The sequence below is a fragment of the Ursus americanus genome, chromosome 8, assembly GCF_024610735.1.
Source record: "Ursus americanus isolate L20-20 chromosome 8, mUrsAme1.1.p, whole genome shotgun sequence".
Taxonomy (NCBI): domain Eukaryota; kingdom Metazoa; phylum Chordata; class Mammalia; order Carnivora; family Ursidae; genus Ursus; species Ursus americanus.
Genome location: NC_142134.1, coordinates 25299308 through 25320287, shown reverse-complemented (window position 1 = coordinate 25320287; position 20980 = coordinate 25299308). Strand labels below are relative to the sequence as shown.

The 20980-nt window shown below is 47.3% G+C and overlaps 2 protein-coding genes across 3 annotated transcripts in view; both read right to left on the bottom strand.

The window, feature by feature from the left end:
* PPEF2 (protein phosphatase with EF-hand domain 2) overlaps window positions 1-20933 on the bottom strand; it is a gene marked incomplete at its 5' end in the record, with an annotated part of 27959 nt that extends 7026 nt beyond the window's left edge. The window contains 16 exon segments of the mRNA XM_087864399.1: window positions 1602-1739; window positions 3291-3476; window positions 5869-5915; window positions 5918-6079; window positions 6082-6247; window positions 10375-10524; window positions 10607-10646; window positions 11274-11448; window positions 12663-12701; window positions 13664-13702; window positions 13705-13774; window positions 15069-15163; window positions 15166-15243; window positions 16102-16159; window positions 16311-16438; window positions 20843-20933. Coding sequence (XP_087720525.1) covers window positions 1602-1739; window positions 3291-3476; window positions 5869-5915; window positions 5918-6079; window positions 6082-6247; window positions 10375-10524; window positions 10607-10646; window positions 11274-11448; window positions 12663-12701; window positions 13664-13702; window positions 13705-13774; window positions 15069-15163; window positions 15166-15243; window positions 16102-16159; window positions 16311-16438; window positions 20843-20933 — 1662 coding nt within the window.
* The window catches only part of NAAA (N-acylethanolamine acid amidase), a 34370-nt gene continuing 34196 nt past the window's right edge, over window positions 20807-20980 (bottom strand). The window contains exon 11 of one of the 2 annotated variants that reach the window (XM_087864078.1): window positions 20807-20915. The gene's annotated coding sequence lies outside the window, so the exon portion shown is untranslated. The other variant, XM_087864076.1, reaches the window with a different exon arrangement.

Below are 20980 nucleotides of genomic sequence, written 5' to 3'. Positions count from 1 at the left end.
TACTTGCAAAGAGCTCTGTAATTACGTTATTAAAACATATTCCCTATAGGATTCCTTACAGTAACTTCTTTTGTAGTGACAACACCTAAATCCTATGGAATCGGGCGTTCCAGCTGCCTGGGGCCCAGCCCCGGAGATCCTGCTGTGGTGGGGCTGCGGTGAGGCCAGGGTGGCTGAGTTTTGGTAAAGCTCTCCTGGTTGATGCCTCTGCATGGTAGGTCTGACTATCACTTAATGAGTTTAAATTCTCACATAAAACTTCTTGAGTGATGCTGGCCTTGATTTTTAAATAACTTGAGTGTTTAAGAACTCTCGATATTTAATAACTCAAGAGTGATTTAAAATAAGGCACTTTTATAGCACTCACACAAGGCAGAGGCTAGATATTAATGTGTTCTCTTTCCACTGGGTTTATGTTAACTTTGTTTTGATTTCTAATTAGTTCATCTGATAATTAAAGACGCTTGTTCAGCAGCACTGAAGCCGCATCTGCGAGCAGCTGATGTCCTCTGGGACCATCTTCTTGGTGGGAGGCAGTAGCACGTGCCGGTTAAGTGTGTGATTTCTGAAATAAGACTGCCTGGGACACGGCTTGCCTTCACCGTGTATTAGCTGTGGGACCACGGGCCAGCTGACTTAGCCTGTGTTCCTTAATGATCTCCTCTATAAAGCTGAACTTCGTATGTATTTCATAGGTTCATTGTGTGACAATACATGTAAATTCTTTATAATAGCCCTTAGTGGGTGGTAAGCTCTCAGCTAAGGTTAGAACTCAGAATCATCTCAACAGAAGCCATGTAGGTAATATTATAGCTTCCTTCCCAGGAAGAAAAAGGCACTGTCAACAAATATGCAGACTGAAACCCATCTGTCAAAACCCTAGAAAACAAAGAACCTTTGGCTGTGGCTTATGGGGTAACACAGACCCTTTAAGGATGAGAGAAGACAGGAGTGACCCTGAAAGACTCAGCAGCCTGGTATACGGACTTTACCCACTATGCACCCACGGAGAATAACTTCCGCAGGAAGCAGATTCGTTGCTTCCGTTGATGATGGGTGGTACAGATCGCAAAGTGTATGGAGGAGAAGGAAGAGGCCCCTGCTATTGCTGACATAGCTAAATGTTGTTGTCATTGTTGTTTTAAGTAGGTTCCCACCCAGCGTGGAGCCCAGTGTGGGGCTTGAACTCACAACTCTGACAGCAAGACCTAAGCTGAGATCAAGAATCAGACGCTTGGGGCGCCTGGGTGACGCAGTCGTTAAGTGTCTGCCTTCGGCTCAGGGTGTGATCCCGGCAGTTATGGGATCGAGCCCCACATCAGGCTCCTCTGCTGTGAGCCTGCTTCTTCCTCTCCCACTCCCCCTGCTTGTGTTCCCTCTCTCGCTGGCTGTCTCTATCTCTGTCAAATAAATAAATAAAATCTTAAAAAAAAAAAAAAAAGAATCAGATGCTTAACTGACTGAGCCACCCAGGTACCCTATACATTTTGAATTCTCACTTAGAATTGGGATAAATGTAATGACGCTTGACATTTCAGAGTTTCTACAAACACCATAATTCTGTGTTTCTGAAAAACAGTCATTACAAAGTCTTGCCTTAGCCTCATAGTCAGCATGTGGGTCGCCTTGTCAGCTTGATACCGCACGATGTATGGGGTCAGGGCCGGCCCCGGCTTGACGGAGGCCCCTCTGCTACTGCCAACTTCACAGTGACTGGAGGCAGAAAAGATGGTTAACACCTAGATCAAAACAGAGTGAGAAAGGCATTCAGGTTCACTGAAGAACGCTTCACCCTCAGTCTGATAGGGCCCAAGCCAACTCCCCCTCCTTGACCTCAACCATGGATCTTTTTACATTTTTAAAGTCATCAATGCTAGTAAGGCAGGAGTTGTGATTCGAGTAATAACAATTTGAATTCTGATAGGACATCCATAACATGATATCTTTTTTCCAAGATTTTATTTATTTATTTGAGAGAAAGAGAGAGCGAGCACACAAGAGAGAACACAAGCGGGGAGGGGCAGAGGGAGAAGCAGACTCCCCACTGAGTGGGGAGTCCGACATGGGGCTCGATCCTGGGACTCCAGGATCATGACCTGAGCCGAAGGCAGACGCGGCAGACGCTCAACCGACTGAGCCACCCTGGTGCCCCACAACATGATTTCTTCACCTTTTTACCTCAAGTACAACAGCAGGAGTCAGACAAAACACTTCATTTGGTTTAACTTAGAGGGAAGCTGGATGTGATAAATTGGGAAGCCATTACGATCGGCATACCCCCGGGATGAAAGCTGGAGGGAGGCCTCACCACAGAGTTTCCCACAGAGTACTGTGTCTCCTAAGATGCCCTGTGAGAGAAGTTTCGATGTTGGTGCATTGGGGAATGGTAGACACTGCATCTCTTCTTGGAGATTTACAAGGAATATAGGAAACCAAATGTTCTCAGAAGTCCTGCAGTAGACAAACTTGTATTAACCAAACACTTCTTAGATTAGTTGATCTCACTTTTTTCCCCCACATGGAAACCTGTTATTCTCCTGCAGAGTTAGGTGTTCTGGCAATACTCTCGTCCTAGTGGCCCTGGGCTAGGCAAGCATGGTAGGATTAAGATGTGCAAAGATGAGTCATGACATTAAATATACTCCTGAGAAGACAGACAATCCTGAATCTCTGCTGGGGCACGATGCAGAAATCCCGTCACCCCGTCGTGTTGTCTGAAGTACCGGTCAGCGAGCCATGTGACTTCAGGAATGGAGATGTGGCTGTGAAGACACCAGGCCATATTTCCGTCCATGAGATGGGACAATATCTGCCCCTCCTTTCTCCTCTCAGGGGACCGCTGAGTGGTGACAGCAATCAAATTTTGAGATTTAAAAGGCTGTGAGGGATGCCTGAGTGGCTCAGTCAGTTAAGCATCTGCCTTCGGCTCAGGTCGTGATTCCCAGAGTCCTGGGATCAAGCCCCACATCAGGCTCCCTGCTCAGGGGGAACCTGCTTCTCCCTCTGCTGCTCCCCCTGCTCGTGTGCTCTCTCTCTCTCAAATAAGAATAAAATCTTTAAAAATAAAATAACATACTTTGAAAGCATTAGCCATTAAAATACATCAATCAATCAATCAAGAGGCTGCAAAAGGCAAGGATCAGTGACTGTAAAGGACCTAGTTGCCTTGAGCGAGTGGAGAACAAACTCGAGGCGTGGCTGATGGGGAGCAGCTGAGCCCCCGAGCTCGCCCATGCTGGGGGGGGGGGCGGTGCGGACCACTCCCGCGCCACCGTGGACCGGGCGCCCACCTTGCGGCTGTGGCAGAACTCGTAGCCCTCAGGTTTGCACTCGTGGGAGAGGATCAGGAACTGCAGGTTGTATTTCTGTAGCAACTGTTCTGTCACGTTAGGTCCAAAGTAACAGCCTCCTGCTCGAACGGTGTTGGCCTTGCAGCCCTCCTGGGCCATGGGATCACTCCACAGGATATCGACCACCTGCAGAGACCAAGAGATGGTTTCGTTCCTAGACTCTAGGCAGAGATTCAGAGTCATTCCTATGAACAGAGGAAGAGAAGGAGGAGGAGTAAATAGGTAGAGGAGGAGAGGAAGAAGGCGATACAAATATTGGATAAAAATAAGTGAATAATTTTCCACAGGATCGATATTTGACATACGCTCATATATATTTTTAAAGATTTTATTTATTTATTTGTCAGAGAGAGAGAGAGAACAAGCAGGGGGAGCAGCAGAGGTAGAGGGAGAAGCAGGCTTCCCTGCTGAGCAGGGAGCCCGACTTGGGACTCGATCCCAGGACCCCGGGATCATGACCTGAGCCGAAGGCAGACGCTTGACCAACTGAGCCACCCAGGCGCCCCAACCTATGCTTTTATTTTGAACCCTTGAGGTTCCAGAATTTTTTATTTCTCACAGAAGGAGCGGATGTATGCGTATATTATTTGACAAGTGTGTACCCACTTTCTTGGAAATAAATCTTCTGTGACCACAGGGAAAGGGAGGGAAAACTGAATGGGAAGAAATCGGACAGGGATACAAACCATGAGAGACCCTGGACTCCAGGAAACAAACTGAGGGTTACAGAGGGGGCGGGTGGGACGGGGTAACCCGGTGATGGGTATTGAGGTGGGCACGTGTGGTGATGAGCACTGGGTGTTATACGCAATTAATGAATTGCTGAACACTACATCAGAAACTAATGATGTACTGTATGTTGGCTAACTGAACATAATAATAATAAAAAAATCTTATATGAAAGCCCAACATGTAAACCAGATAAAAAGGGAGCTGCTCTGGGAGAAGTCTTCTGTTAGCCCCAGTGCTCTGGGCTCCTGGACATTTGCTGCAAAGAGAAGGCAGAAGTCGTGGGACTGGCAACATGACCTCTCCTGCAGCATTCACAAGGCCCCAGCTGTGGTCCTGGGAAAGTACAACCAGATGTTTCAGTTCGTCAAGTAATTTCAGCCTTCTTTTTTTTTTTTAAGATTTTATTTATTTATTTGACAGAGATAGAGACAGCCAGCGAGAGAGGGAACACAAGCAGGGGGAGTGGGAGAGGAAGAAGCAGGCTCATAGCAGAGGAGCCTGATGTGGGGTTCGATCCCATAACGCCGGGATCACGCCCTGAGCCGAAGGCAGACACCTAACCGCTGTGCCACCCAGGCGCCCCCATTTCAGCCTTTTTAAAAGAATTTGCAGAAGAGCTGAGCAACTTTTTCAGCAATTCAGGTTCTACCCTTTTGTTACTACTCAGGAAAACACTGAGGACCAATCATCTGTAACTTACATGAAATAATGGGGCGTATTTTGGTTGTTGACACCCAATACTTTCTAAATGTACTTTTGAGGGGAAAAATGCATTTGTAAATATTGGAACATTATTATTGAGTTACGTTTCTGCGAAAGGAGAGACTTGATTTTAAAATTTCCATTCTACATTGATGCTGAAGCCCAGGATCGATAGCTCAGGGAGTATAACGTAAACTCACCATCTCTCGCTCTGAGGCTTCCAGCCTCGGAGTCAGCGCCACTCCTTTTTCTCACCACCGTCCATCCAATCCATCCGCCAAGTCTGCTAATTTGAGCTCTTACCTAATTCTGAATTCTCTCCTTTTCTTTATTGGATGAACCATAAAAAACGGCCAGGGTTATAGGTCAGAAGTGGTTGAACACCAGCAAGTTCCCACAGTGCTACTAACGGGGGGGGGGGGGGCACCAGCTCACGACGTGGACGCCCCACACGGACTACAAGTCCCCCTGCCACAGCCTTGCCCCCATGAAATGGGCCCTCCCTGCGGCTGCCAGAGTCCTACGTAGGGAACACTGCGAGTGCCTACTCTGTGTTCATTCTCCTTCTTCCTTCCCGCTAACAGAACTCTGGTGAGGTGTTTGGGGTGGCAATGGGCCTCGCTGAACGCTTGCTTTCCCAGTCCCCTTGCAGTGAGGGGCGGCTCTATGGCACACTTCAGAGATTCTGGAAAAGCCTTCAGTAGCCTGATAACAGAGGTCCACGGAAGCCACTGACCTACAGCAGCCGTCCTTCTGACACAGTAAAAACAAAACATCACGGAATAGCATCTAGTAAGTCCTGGCTCACCTTCCTACCCCAATGAGGCTAGGGCACTAAGTCACGTTTACTCAGGCAATAGGGCCCACCTGCCACAGCCTCCCGTCTTCTACGGCACTCTAAAATATCTGAGTTATTAGGCAAATACTAATATCCTTCTGGGATGTTCTGGCCCCAGGGGGAGAGGGACAGGGAGGTGGAAAAAAATACCCTGAATTTACAGGGAGGGAAGAGATTCGTTCCGTTTTTTAAAAGCCCCCCCGAAGACAGCCGCACTCCAGGGAGCCGCCCCCGGCCGCCACCCACCTGCTCCCACTCCTCCTGAGTGGGCTCGGGCGGCTCCTCGGCTTCGAGTCGGCTTCTGGGGTGCCGAGCAGGGGCTCCCCCTGCGCCGGGCTCACGGGGAGGCCTGCCTGCCGCCGGCACCTGTCCAGCTCCAGGTCCACGGAGCGCCGCGCCCGCCGGGCCGGCTCCTTGGCGTCGGCCGGGCCGCTGCAGGGGATGCTGGAGGAGCGCCGGCCCGGGGCGCCCCGGAGGCGCCCAGGCGGAGGGGGGAAGCGGGGAGAGAGCGGCTCTGGGGCAGAAACCAGGACGTGGGTCGCCCTGCGCCGCTCGGCCGGGTGGCCTTCTTCATCGCCTGTTTCCCGTTCTCCTTTCTCGTTTTGCGCCTCAGGGTGGAAACGATCTAAAAACGTCCAGAGAAGATACAGATGCTGCGATGAAACCGGAGGTCGTTTCCTGAGTAGCCCCTCCAGGTGAGCGCCCCTCGCGCGCGGGGGCCGCAGACCCGCGCTCGTCCTGGCCCAGGGCAGGTGCGTACGGCAGTGATAGTCAAGCGCGTGATCCCTGGACTTACATTTTTTTGTTTGTATTGCATTTTTCTAGTACTTCATATGTACTGAATTTTACAAAAGTTTTGATCTGTGACAAACTGGAAATTTATAAAACCTGGTCTTCCGCCACAGGTAATTCGAGAAATACTAAGTGAGGCCACTGTTTTCTCTAGGAACCTAGTGAATTTTAGACAAGGATGGGAAAGGGCACGTCTCAGGAAGGTGCTAAAACAAAGTAGAAGAAATGCAGCTTTCGGCTGAAAAATGTTGGGTTAGGAACCACTTGGTACTTTGCTGAGGGAGAGTCAGCATTTCATGGCATCTTCCAGGAAGTGCTATCTTACCTGTTGAGGAAGGGAGGGGGCACCTCTTTTCAGCCTGGACCTAACTGGAAAGAAACTCTTTTTGCCAAAGACACCGAGTATGGTCCCTGACTCACAGGCATCATGGTACTGGGACTAGGCTGACGAGGGGGCCACAAGCTGGGATTCTGATCATGGGAAAGAGAGGGGTCAGGCCACAGAGCAGAGCTGTGGCTCCAGCAACCATTCCTGGCATGGTCACATGAGCTGAGGACACAATGAGGGACACAACACTGTAAGGATATCAAGGACAGAGGTCTGGCTCACAACGGGAACTCTCTGCAAGCGCATAATCAAAGAATGAGAAGAATCGGTTTCTGCAAATCGATGGAAGGACTGTGATCCACGGAAGCCATGTCCTGGTACGGACTGGCTTAGGACAAGGACACAGGACACTCAGAGGGTCAGCAGAACTTGGATGATGTTTCAGGAGGACTCCAGATTGAATAGAACAGAACAGAGGTGTTCTCTAACTTTGGACAAGCACTGATGACTTCCTAGGCAGCTTAGCTCTGGGCATAGAGAGTGAAAGGCCACCAAACGCAAATGGAGTCGTAACCCCCTCCTTCTCTCCTTGTTGCCACTCAGAGTGAGGGCCGGACCAGAACAACTGGTAACTTTTCCATCCTCGGGTAACTTTATTTTAAGGATGTTATTATCTGCTCTCAAGAGGCATCCCTAACTGATTTTTAAGGAGAATAACAGCATTAATATGTATTGAACGCTTTCAAATAGGTGCTATGCTGGGCACTTAACATGACCTCATTGATTAGCCCTCGCACCCCTGTGAGATAGCATCCTCATTTATAGCACAGGTGAGGAACGTGAGGCGCAGTTACTAGAACGTTACCAGGACTGAATCCAGATCTCTGACTCTGGGGCTCCTGCTTTTGTGTTTCCCTCCCAAGGGATCCCTGGACTCGGTACAAACAGCTACATCACCCCTCCCCAGAGCCTGGCAAACCAACTATTGGGAAGTTAGCTTTTTGCTAAGCTACAGAAAATAAACTGTTCTTTAGCATTCTTTCCCAAAGTCCCTACTTCTCCTATATCCATTAAATGTGATTCTTCCCATGAGATCATCTGCTTTATCGCGACTTGCTGTCTCTACCTCCAGTCATAGACACAGTAGAACAGAATATTTGAATTAAAAAAAAACGAGGTGCCAGACATCATGCAGAATTGACAAAAGAAATACTAAGAGCTAGTTTTAGGTCCCTTGGGCCGCTCCTCCTCCATTAAGAATATGAAAGGGTTGAGATAATGGAGAAGCAGAGAGGAGATTTCTAGTGAGGATTTTTGGAGGAAGCTGTCGAAAATGTTGCAGGCACCCCCTCTTCCTCTGCTAAGGAGTTATCCTTTTCCCCTCCCAACACTGAGTTTGCGGGGGCAGGGAAACGTATCTGGTCTTTCAGTCACCAGACCACAAGGGGCCATAGCCAGACCTTGATAGATAGGACTTGAATCCAGAAACCTTGGACTGGATGCAATTACTGGATGAGACCTGAGTGTGGAATCCCTGGGGAGGGGATGAGCACGGCTGTGTGTGGGAAGCAGGGTGTGCATGGAAATCTGGGGAGCAACAGGGACAGACCAAGGCAGAGTGTGGCTACCCAACACCTGTCTACTCTTCTTCCTTAGAAACAGAAACCCAGATTCTTACAGATACTACCTGGATTGAAGAATACACTTTCCAATCTGCCTTTCAGCTAAATGCTAACATATGACAAAATTCTGAACAGAAATATGAACAAAAATTTTGTGTACACCTGAATGTCCTTAAAGGGAAGAAGCCTGCCTTTCTTCTACTCTCTAATTTATGCTGCTGGAACATGGTCATGATGGCTGGAGCTCAGGTAGCCATGCAGCATAGGGGAGCAACAAGAGAGCAGGAAACTGGGTCCCTGGTGACTTTGGGGTGTTAACTCTACCAGCCCTGGACTGCTTGCTTCCAGTGTTCATTTACAGAAGGAAGAGATAATCATTAAGCCATTGTCATTTGAAGTTTTCTGTCACTTCAGCCAAATGTAGTTAATACCATTTCCACTTGTTGAGTAAAAATTTAGTAAGGCATGTGCACACACATTTTCATTTAATCCTCACAACAGCTAGGATATAGGCATTCATATTCCTCTTGTATAGATTCAGAAACCGAAGTTATAATAAATAACTTTTTCAAGGTAATATTCTATAAGTGGCAGAAACAGAATTTTATCCATTTCTCTCCAACCTTATGGGCCATGGCGTAACCACTCACCACGCCTACTCAAGGAAAAAAGAACATGTTTCCCTATTTCAGTGTCTGCGTGGCAGACTACCAGTGCCCAAAATCTATTTCCCCCTTCTTTGTCATAGGAATAGAAACCCCAACTTTTGTGCTAGGCATGTGGCCAACCAGAAGGAAGTCTGCATTTCCAGCCTCCTTCCAGCAAGGTGAGGTCACGGAACTATTTTCTCAACAATGGGATGAGAGCAGAAGAGATGTGGACAACTTCTCCCTGTGTCTTTAAAGGGCAGGAATGTTCTCCCCCCCCTTCCTTCCTCTATCCTATTGCTTGGAACACAGCCATCTTGGCCTCTACAGATGCGGGCATGGGAAAAACACCCTAAGGACAGCAGAGTAACAAGACAAAAGAAGGGTTGGTTCTTGGATAACCTAGTAAAACGAGGCTGCCGTAGCAGCAAAGAACTGCAGGTTCCAAGGTTCAAACCCAGGTCTGCCTGATTCGAAGCCTGGCTCTTTCATTTATGTCTCATATAACACAGACTTAGACTAATTAGAGTTGCCTGAAGCACACTGGCTTGTGCGGTAATGAGTTCTCTGTCTTTGGACCTGCTCAGACTTATGTTGTCAAGGATGTTGCAGTAGGTCTCCTGTATTTCAGAGGGTGCAGCTGGAGTACAGAAGCCAGAAGACACCGTTCAAGTATAAGAGTCTGTGACTAAAAGAGAATAGAATCTTTGTTTTCTAAATGTTTACTTCCAAAGTGCAAAAGAAAAGAGACGTGTGGATATTGGAGTTTAATGCATTCTGCCTCTCACTCCCTCCTCCTGCCGGTTCTTGTAAATCCCCTTAGGGGGGCACCATCTCTGGTTACCTCTGCGTCTCCCCTGCCACTTTCCCTGCACATACTAAGCACTTTAAACACAGTCGTTGAGTTTAATTCGAAATTGGTCTTCATCTTTCTATCTGCCAATAGCATCCTCCCTGCATGAAGTAGCCACTCAATACACATTTGTTGAGTTTAATTGAGTTATTGAGAAATAAAGTCTCCTCAGGTACAGTGCTTGAGGGGTATTTATTAGAATTGTCTAGATCGGGGATGGCGAATAGATGCTCTCGTGGCCACTCCCCACTATCATGTCTATAGCGTCATGTCTATACATCACCGATGGATCACATTGCTCCTTGCACCCAGACGTGGATTCTTAATCTTCCTCCTTTTAATAGTTTAATGGCTTCTCTTAACAGCCCTTATTAGTCACCTGGAGTCAGCATGTAAGATGACGTTGATTTTATGCTGCCAGTGAAACTGGGTTAAATTATTATCAACGGGGTTGTTATTATTAACTGGGTTAAATGATGGTGAAATATGCACGATTGCCTTAGTCGGTACCTTGTGCCTGTCTAGTTTAGCCAAAAGCTCCAGGTCGGTCATGTCTGACACTCCACCGTGAAGAATCAGGACTTTCTCATCAACCAGAGTGGCCAGGGGAAGCCAACAGAAAACATCTTGCAGTGTTTTTAGTATTTTCTTGCCATGTGTCTGGAAAATGATATTAAGAAGATATTAAGTTTCAAATGATACACTCATCTGAACTAAGAGAACATTTGCTTTTAAAGGTAACGTACCTATATTTATGCATCACCTCCTTGGCAAAGCCATATCTAGATTTAGAAGCAAAAATAGATATTAAATTTAGTGACAACAGTTATGATATAATTGAATTTTTATAAAAATTCATGTTCTATATACATATACTTAAATATATAGAAAAGAGACTGAAGAATAATTGCCAAAATGTTTACAATTACAGCATTATCTCAGTTCAAGAAATTATGGGATATTTTGATTTTCTTCTTTTTGCTTATCTGTATTTCTTACCTTTTCTAAAGAGTATAGTAAGTGAAAAAAATTTAACGGTTTTATTAGGAGTAGGATAATGTGTTAAGTTTTAAAGAAATATTTTAAATGTCAGATATTGTGTATTCCTTTATAAAATTGGAAAACCACTTTTATTTTTTTAAAGATTTTATTTATTTATTTGATGGAGAGAGAGAGCGCAAGTGGGGGGAGCAGCAGGCAGAGGGAGAAGCAGGCTCCCCGCTGAGCAAGGAGCCCAATGCGGGACTCAATCATGACCTGAACTGAAGGCAGCCACTTAACCGATGGAGCCACCCAGACATCCCAGAAAACTACTTTTAAAAGGCACCTAACAAATCAGAAGCTCTGACAAAATAACTTTTTACAATCACAAGTAAACATCAAATACTCAAGCGTGTTTAGTTTGTTACCGTAAGTTCACCATATGGTCCTCATGGTTTCCTCGGTTAAGATGGAACTCTTTTGGGTAAACCAGCATGAAGGCGAAAAGAACCATCAGGATCTCTACTGAATCCTTGCCTCAATCCACGAAGTCACCATTGAAGACACAGGCCCTCTCTGGGGACGGGAGGCCATTCTTCCCAACAAGACAAGTCCGAGAAGCGGCGACAAAGGAAGGGAATGGGAGATCAGGTGGAGCCAGTGTGTATTTGACAGTTAATGTCAGATCCAACACCAATTCTGTACTTTCGGCCTCTCCTCCAAACATGAGTTGTCAACAAAAGATGGAAGTATTTTTTTATTGGTCTTATATCTCCTTTCAAGCCAGGCTGAGGTTATGACATGCTCATCAAAATAAGTGCTTTAAACAAAGCCGGAGTCTTGCCGTGTGGTATGTGTAAAGGACGCCTGACTTGTGATCCAAAGGCCAGTGTTAAATTCTGGCCACAATATCTTTTTTTTTTTTTCAAGATTTATTCATTTATTTGAGAGAGAGAGAAAGCACACATGAGTGAGCAGGGGGAGGGGCAAAAGGAGAGGGAGAGAGAGAATCTCAAGCAGACTTCCCACTGAGTGCAGAGCCCAACTTGGGGCTTGATCCCACGATCTAGAGATCATGACCTGAGCCAAAATCAGGAGTCAGACGCTCAACCTACTGAGCCACCCAGGCGCCCCTGGCCACAATACCTTTAGTAATGACAACAATAGCTGTCAGATTCCTCAGGATTAAACAAGACAGTGAGTGGGAAAATGCTTTGGGAAGCACAGCATATATAAAGTAACATTACATTAACAGGACATTCATATATGTTGTTACATGTTCTACATTTTATAACTAAAAATGGATAGGAAAATAGCTTTCAGGTGATTTGATAATCAACAATTTACTTTTTTTTAAAGATTTTATTTATTTGAGAGACAGTGATCGAGAGAGAGAGAGCACAAGCTGGGGGGGAGAGGCAGAGGAAGAAGCAGACTCCCCACTGAGCAGGGAGCCTGACTCAAGGCTTGACCCCAGGACCCTGGGATCATGACCTGAGCCGAAGGCAGATGCTTAACTGACTGAGCCACCCATGTGCCCCCCAAAATTTTCTTTATTTGGAAAAAAGGAAATCAATCACTAAATAATGATTCCTTCTCTTTATTAACCTCAAATATTTTAAACAGTTTACAAAAATATACTAAAATATAATACAGTGCTATCTTTTATATTATGTATTTGCTACTATGTATTTTTAATAATTTAAAATAATATTTTAAAAATCCAAGCAATAGTTAAGCATTTGTTTAATAGATACTGTATTTGAACTTCTAGAATAAGCCTCAGAGCAAGACAGGATCTTATACATTCATACCTTATATAAATATTAAGTCATCCAGCTGGCCATGTAAGTCTCCTAATAAAGATAGAAAAAGGATATCAGTTTCTATTGGTCCTTATCACTGTGTCTCATTTTTACTATAAAAAGGGAAATACCCAGAAAAATCTAACAAAGTGATGGTAACTCATTTTTCTATATGTAAGATAGGAATAAATATTAATTTCCCTTGCTGCAGGGATAGTTAATACTGAAAACAGAAAACACAATATTTGTTTTCTACATGATTATCATAAATAATAAAAAAAAAAGCAAAGAGAAGACACAATGGTACAGGGTTGCCAACTCCAATGAGAACTGGAGAGATTCTGCCTCACCCAGAGAAGGAAGCTTCTGTCCACTTACGGGCCCGTGTTAGGAGATTTTTCAAGAGATGTTGGAAATCTGGATTTTAATATGAAATCCTCCAATTTTCAAACGTTGGAAATTAATTTAAAAATTTTAAGAACATTCCAGGGCAAGCAAGACCCCTCTGCGGGTTGCGTGTGGCCCTCGAGGTGCCAGTTTCGGATCCCTGGCGAGTTACAGTCTGCATCCCCTACGATGTGGGACATCAGTCCGTACCAGATGTGTCAACATCACGGAAAACATCAGGATGTGGAAAGAATCATGACTGAGGATTTCTCTGGCAGAAGACCAGCTGTGGGTGGAAGGAATCATTTGCTAGGCCATTAGGGCCCGCTCAAGTAACAGGCAATAAACTGTCTTCTGACAAGGGGGGATCTGGTACTTGCAGGGATCTTGCTCTGAATGGAGAGGGTGAGTGAGGGGGCAGATCAGAACTGCCTGGGAAAACAGCAGCGGCCCGGGGCTCTTGCCCGAGAGCCCTTCGCGGCCCTGCCCTACTTCCTTCCGTGAGGTGGAGCGAATCCACCAGGGCCGTCAGCGGGCATCCCACCTCCCGCCAGCCCGCCTCTCCTCTCCCCTCCCGGGAGCTCTCGTTTGCGGCCAGCACGGAGCCAGCTCTGACCGGCTCTTACCGCACACGGTGACCTCGCTGTAACACGTGGACACCCGGTGATGTTTGGCAGCTGCTCCAGGTGCTTCCTGGTTCCGTGCAGAAGATTCAAGACATAGCGAGCATGGAGCTGCTACTAGGAGGAAGAGGAGGGAGGGAACAAAACAACGCTGATATTCCTGCAGCAGAACGGGCCTCGCCTTTACTGCTTAACGACCGACCCCAATCACCCGAGACCCCAAGAGTGACCCTAGTAAACTGCCCCTGGGGCCCAATGCACGGATCCGTTTTCACCCACCTTCTGCTCTTGTTTCTGCTTTTCATTATCTCCAAATATTGAGCTAATTTTCCCTTTCCTATCAACTCGATGAAAGCCTTCCTTGCCTTCCGCCTGGGGGAGGTGCGTGTTTGCGTCAGCGAGGTATGAGTAAGCACATGCATGTTGATGGTACTGAGTGATCCTGACATGATGGGGAAAACCATCCCAGCTCCTCCTGCGATGAGTTCTCTTCATATGGAAGAAAGCAAGGGCTGGAATTTGGCATAGCACCAGAATCTGACCACTTCTCACCACCTCTGCCTCTACCACCAGGGTTTCAAGCCACTGTCACCTTTTCCTGGACTGTGGCAGGACCTTGACTGGTCTCCTTGCTTCAGCCCTTGCTCCCTACCTTCTCTTCAGAGAACAGAATGATTATTTTGAAAAGCAAGCCAGATTATATCACTCCTATGCTCACTGTCTCCCCAAAAGAAGAATAAAAGCCCACCCACCCTCCTCTCTGCCTCCATCCCCTAACACTCTTCCCCGACCCCCTCCTCACCAGCCACAGTGGCCTTCCTGAGGTCCCCAAGCCATCCAGGCAAAGTCCTGCCTTGCGGCCTTTCCATTTGTTCCCTCTGCCTGGAACAATTTTCCAGAGGCGTCCACAGGGTGCATTTCCTTACCACCTTTGACCTTTGCTCAGAAATTACCGTTTCCGTGGTGCCTTCCAAGACTACTCTATAAATTGCCATCTCTTCTACCTAGAATTAAGTTTATTCTTTTATATAGCTCTAATCGCCTTCTAATACACTACAGAATCTACTTATTTGTTGTTATGTAACTATCTATCTCACAGAATGTGAGCCCTGTGAGGGCAGGAATTCGTGTCTGTCTCGCTCATGCTATAGCCCCCCTGCCCAGAGCAGTGCCCACACACAGCAGTGCTCAGGAGTTACCTGTGGGATGTATGAACAAAGAAAGACTACGTGATTAGGAGGAGAGGTTTTCAATGCATAAAAACTGGCTTCTGGCTCAGCAAAGGGGGCATGGAATCTCTCCAATGGCTCCATGACACTAACACCATAAATCCACGGCTCCTTCTTTTGCGTTGGGCTCTGTCTCCCTCTACATCCTACGTGGAGCTGGTGGAGACGCAGGTGCTTACTTGTTTCCGTCTGAAAGCTTCCACCAGGGCAGCCGCGTGGTCCGGAAGGAGCGGGAAGGAGAGGCGTGGCCCTGTGTAATTGTCCGGGACCTCATAGATCCGTAGTCACTGAATTTCTCCATCTCGGCGTCCTGGGGGAATCTCTCCTCAGTGAACATGTGGTTCAGGAAGTCTCCTGGTCAGGACAGAGAGGGTAGGCCAGCCTGTGATCAGATGGGCAGTCCATGGGCAACCCAAAGTCTTTGCCTGGACCAAGCAGGCCAGTCTGGCATCGGCTCCAACACCAAGAGGAGAAAGGAAAGGGAAAGTGACCACCGATTACGGTGGGCAGGAGGGAGAGGTGATGCTTTTATGTCAATTCCACTTAACTTTTATTTTAAAAGATTGTGCTTTATCAGACTTAGAACAGAAATTTAGGAGCTGAGGCTCGTAAGCAGGAGGAAAGGGAAAAGCCTTGGTGGAAACAAAGAGCTCACAGGCACTTCTGGTGCACTGGGTGAGCGTGGCAGAAGCCATCAGAGCTCCCAGGGCCCTTCAGGCAAGGGTCCACCGAGAGCCTCTGCATCTCTGGCCCGGGAGCTCAGCAGGCCAGAATGCTGTGGAATTAACAACTTTCTGATCCACCCCGCCCAGGAGCCTTCACCCAGTGAGCCTCAGGAGCCGATATATGAAGACTGGCGTTCTCTGCCCTCAGTGGGATCATTCCAAGGCATGGGTTTGGCACTATTTCCCGGGCACACTGAGTTGCTGGCTTAGTAGCACCCCCCCTTTACTGGGGGTCTTCCCTTCCCTGAATTCCTTCCCCACTCCCTCCCCACCCCCACTGTTTCCTGCATTTAACAAATAAACTCCTTGCACCCAGATTCTTGTCTCCAGGCGTGCTCTTGGGAAAACCTAGAAGCTGCCATTGATTCGTCAGCCTCCTTGCTCGTCCCCGGCTGTCACCGGATCTAGGCTTCCTCTGGCTCCCCGCTCGGTCTGCTATCTACGAGCCTGAGACAGGACGATGTGCTGCAGGGCAGCTCCTACTCACGCTCATGGTTGCTGCTGGGCGTAAAGCGCCCCACCAGGTAGCTGAAGAAGTCATGGAGCTGCAGGAGAACCGAGGACTCGGCTTTAGAGACGAGTGCAAAGAGAACCAGGAGGGGTCCCGATCAGCCGCACCCTCGGGGCTCCTGGGCCATGCTGCCCCTGGGCTGGAAGGCATAGCCCCAGGTGACCCCGCCCCCCATCCCGCCGCACCTTGACCTGGTCTTGCTGACCCGCATACTCGATCGACTGGAAGATGCGCCAGGTGCGATGTCGCCTCATCTCCAGGCATGCCACGTAGCGCCGGTACCATCTCTGGATGAGGGCTGCTGCCCTGAAGGCTGCGGTGGGGATGGAGAAGCGAGCCTGTGAGCCGGGACTCCCTGGGCCAGGGGGGAGGCGAAGGGCACCTCTCCTACTGTGGGGGCAAGATGGTGGGGAAAGCGCCACCCATTGCTGCCAGTAGGAAGGATGTGCCTTACCACCAGCTGGGGTGCTCCTTTCCCTACTCCCACCCCCCGCCCCCCTTCATCCTTACCTCGTGGTTATACTACTATCACTGGAGGTTTACTGGAATTCCTACTTTTTGCTGGAGAGGTTTCAAGAAATGCAACCTTGAAGAGTGAGATAATGCAGGGCTGGAAGGTGGAGGGGACATTGTGACATTATAACAACAGGCCGGATATCAGCCATCCTGGGTTCTAGGCCTGGAAATGCCCTCATCAGCTATGTGGCTTCCCAGGAATTTTACCTTCCTGGGCCTCAATGTCCCCATCTGGAAAGGGGGATGGACTAGAGGACTGAGGAAAACACCACAGACAAACACACAGATGACTGCTTAGAATGTCAGGTGGCAGTAAGTGCTTGCTGGGCCCTGCATTTGCTACCCCCAGACTTGCGATAGCCCTGCGGGTGTCAGTGGCCCCATCACGGACTTGGGTGACCGCACTGACCATCAGATCTGCAGGCAGCCTTTGGGCTCCTCCTTCTGCCAGGCCCTGTGCTGGGTGACCGCGTCCGCAGGGTGGCGTGAGGAGGTTTACTTCTTCCTATGAGCCTTAGGACCCGTGGTCAGGGACTGCTGCCAGAGAAGAGAGCAGCTGTTCACAGAAATAACTAGGTTCTTCCTAAGCTCCTGGGCCTGAATGTGCCACTGGTGATGAATGGAGTATTTGTGGATAAAGCGGGATTAAAAGGAAACCCTGCAGGTTAGTTCAGGTCAACTTCGTGAACAGAAGACAGATTGATTTAATCCATTTAGCTTGCGTTAGAGAGCTAATAGAATTCTGGCTGATTTCCCTAAGAGGAAAGTCACTGGTAGAGTGGGAAAAGAGAACCGGGGAGGAGCTTAAGCAAAGCTGAATGTGATTTCCTGTGACCAAAAATGTCAAACTGTAGCTATTTCTCAGAAGCCCTTACCAAACACTCAGTGGCGAGGCTGAAGCTCCACGGACTAAGGTCTGTAAGTCCGTGTTCAGAACGCTGAATGCAATGTCCCAAGTGCTACAGACCTTCTAGAAACTGATGGGACGCACAGATACCCGGACCTCACCCTAGAACTACAGCATTAGACTCTCTACAGGGAACCCAGGGACCTTCAGGTTCGCAAGCTCCACACATGATTCTTAGGTCCCGTGAGGTGTAAGCAATATTGAGGAGTATCGGGACCACCAAGGTTCTGTGAAAATGGTGTTTGCTAGCACCTTGCTTCACCATTTGAGGGCGATGCTGCCAACTAGACATATTTCTGTTCTCAGTCTTGCTTGACTACTTAGGGCCGAGAGAGCAGGCAATGCCTCTTTCTTACCTTTTTCTCCTGCCCCGTCCTGTCAAGGGTCTGGGTTACCTTTAACTGAGATAGGGGCTGGGAGGTGCAGGAGAGTCTAAGGCCCTCTGCCCCCTCCTTCCCAACAGCACAATCCAGCACGCTTGGGCTCCTCTTGCTCCAGCTTTGTGTGGACTAGATCCGAGGGTACAAGTTACAAATGTGCCTGGCTGTTCAAACTCCATATTAAGAACAAGGCAACTACATGGAGAAAGAAACGTGAAGGGGCACCAAGGCACCAGATAGCAAATAAAGAGCTGTCTTAGAATACAGCCTCCAGGGGTGCCTGGCTGGCTTAGTCGGTAGAGCACGCGACTCTTTTTTTCCTTTTCTTTTCTTTCTTTTTTTCTTTTTTTTAAGTAGGCTCCACGCGCAATGTGGGGCTTGAACTCACAACCCTGAGATCAAAAGTCACGTGCTCCACCAACTGAGCCAGCCAGGCGTCCCTAGAGCACGCAACTCTTGATCTCAGGGGTGTGACTTTGAGCTCCACACTGGCTGTTGAGATTACTTTAAAAATAAAATCTTTAGGGGTTCCTGGGTGGCTCAGTTGGTTAAGCGTCTGCCTTTGGCTCAGGTCATGATCTCAGGGTCCTGGGATCAAGTCCCATGTCAGGCTCCCTGCTCAGCAAGAGTCTGCTTCTCGCTCTCCCTCTGCCCCTCCCCCCTGCTCATGTGCTCTCTCTCTCTCTCTAATAAATAAATAAAATCTTAAAAAAAAAAAAAAAAGAAAAAGAAAGAAAGAAAGAACAAGAGCCTCAAGCCCCAACTACCCAGAGAATCATGGCCAAACCACCCAGCTGGGCCCTTTGCAAATTCCAGACCCACAAAATCACGAGCAGATAAAATTGTTGTCTTAAGCCACTAAGTTCTGGGGTAGTTTGTTATGCAGCAATAGATAATTGGAACAGGAATTATATAAATGCTTTACAAAGTTATAAAACAAATTTAAAGCAAAATGAAAAATAAATCCATCCCCAAAGATTAAAAGCAAAATTTAGGGGCACCTGGGTGGCTCAGTCAGTTAAGTGTCCAACTCTTGATTTTGGCTCAGGTAATAATCTCAGAGTGGTGAGATTGAGCCGATGTCCGTCTCCATGCTGAGCATTGAGCCTGCTTAAGATTCTCTCTCCCTCTGCCTTTTCCCCTCCCCCACAACTCACACACATGCTCTCGCTCTCTCTCTTAAAAAAAAAAGCAAAAGTTAAACAAGTAAATCTAACCTTACGTAAGTTAGAAACACAGAAGGGAGTTATTTCAAATGACTTGAGAATTCAGTAATTTGTACATCCACAGTGGTTATATCGAAAGGACAAAAAGAACTACAAAGAAATCTTAAAGCATTTTCAGTAATCACATTGTTTATAATTGTATTGTTACTATTCTGAAACTATTATTTATATACGGTAGGATAGAGTAAATAGTAGTATTTTAATGTCATTAGAGAAAAAGATTTTCCTAAGGAAATAGATATAATATCAAGGCTGTTAAGTAAAAATATTGTGTTCCTAAATAAAATTGGTCATGGTGGGTTTTTTTCTCTAAATAATACATATTTTCTGGATTTGTTCACTGAAAAGGTATAGAAAGGTGTAGGCCAACCAGGAAGCAACTAACACCCCATACCCTAAAGAAGTAGCTACTCTGGGGCCAGAAAGGTGCACGATGACCCTGAGACATATTGTCAAGCTAGACAGCAAGGAAGCCATGAGCTTACAGAGGTGCACCATATAAACAAGGTGTAATCACTATGCCCCCTGCTTTCGTCCTCCAGACCTTTGGCAGCCTCTCCTCAGCCTCCTTTCCTGACTTATCTTCTACCTGGTGCTTAAGCCCGGGAGTCCTTCATGGCTCTGTCATAGGCCCTGGTCTCTGATCTGTCTTTACTCTCCCCCTAGGGTACTTCAGGGACCCCATGGCCTCAACCACCACATAACATTCTGATGCCTTCCAATGCATATCTCTCCAGCCCAATCTCGCCCCCAAAATGCAGATGTGAATATGCACCCACCTTCTCAGTACTTCCACCTGCATGTCTCACGGACGCCTCAACCCCAGCATGTATGAACTCATCATCTGCCCTCTAGTCCCAGTTGGTTCTCCTCCACTATGTTTATGGCAGTAACTGGCATTAATTCCTGCCCAGTCTTATAGCCAGAAAACTGGAAGTCATTCTTGATCTATCCTTCTCCCTCACCCCATACATCTACTCAGTTGGATCCTGTCAATTCGACCTCCTGAATATTGTTGGATTTCATCCTCTTCCTTCCGTCTCTGCTGCCAACAACCCTGGACCAAGGTATCATCATTTCTTGCTTAAATGACTAGTAGCTTCTGGACTGTTCCTTCTTCTACCCTTACTCCCTCCAATCCCTTCTTCGTGGAAGCTGGAGGTCTTTTAAATGTGTATATCTCACTATAAACTCCCTATATTGAATTCTTCAATGGTTCTTTATGCCTTTAGGATAATGTTTAAAATCCAATAGCTCCCGAGTGATCTGGGCTCTGCCAACCTTGGCAGCCTCATGTCACACCATCTTCCCTCTCGTTCACGTCAGACCATTCAGTTCCTCGAATATGACTCGCTCCTTTCTACCTCATGACCCTTGTACCCGAAATGCTCTTTCATCTGCTTGTTGCCCAATTTTATTTCATTCACTTGTGCATGTATAATTTGGGATAAGTCCTAGTGGGCAACACTGACTCCTCAGCACACTTAACTAGGTCAAATATAGTTCACCACCTCCTAAGATATTCAGCTGACATTCTGGCGGTCTCGTCATAAGGATGAGAAGCTGATTTTCAAGAGTTGCTTGAGAAGAAATATAATGATTTCCTTCTTCTGTTCTGAGAAGCCCCTTTCTATGCAATGTAGGTGTTGGGGTACCTACAGCTAGTTTGGGAGTTGGGAAACACATACCTTTCTCCGCATTCTGGAAAGCAAAGTGATGTTGGGTTGAGGTACCGCTTCCCACAGTGTAGGTACAAGGTTTCTGTAGGACACAGATAGCAGGTCAGAGGAAGAGCAAGTTGTTTCCTGACAGAAGGAAGAGTCAAT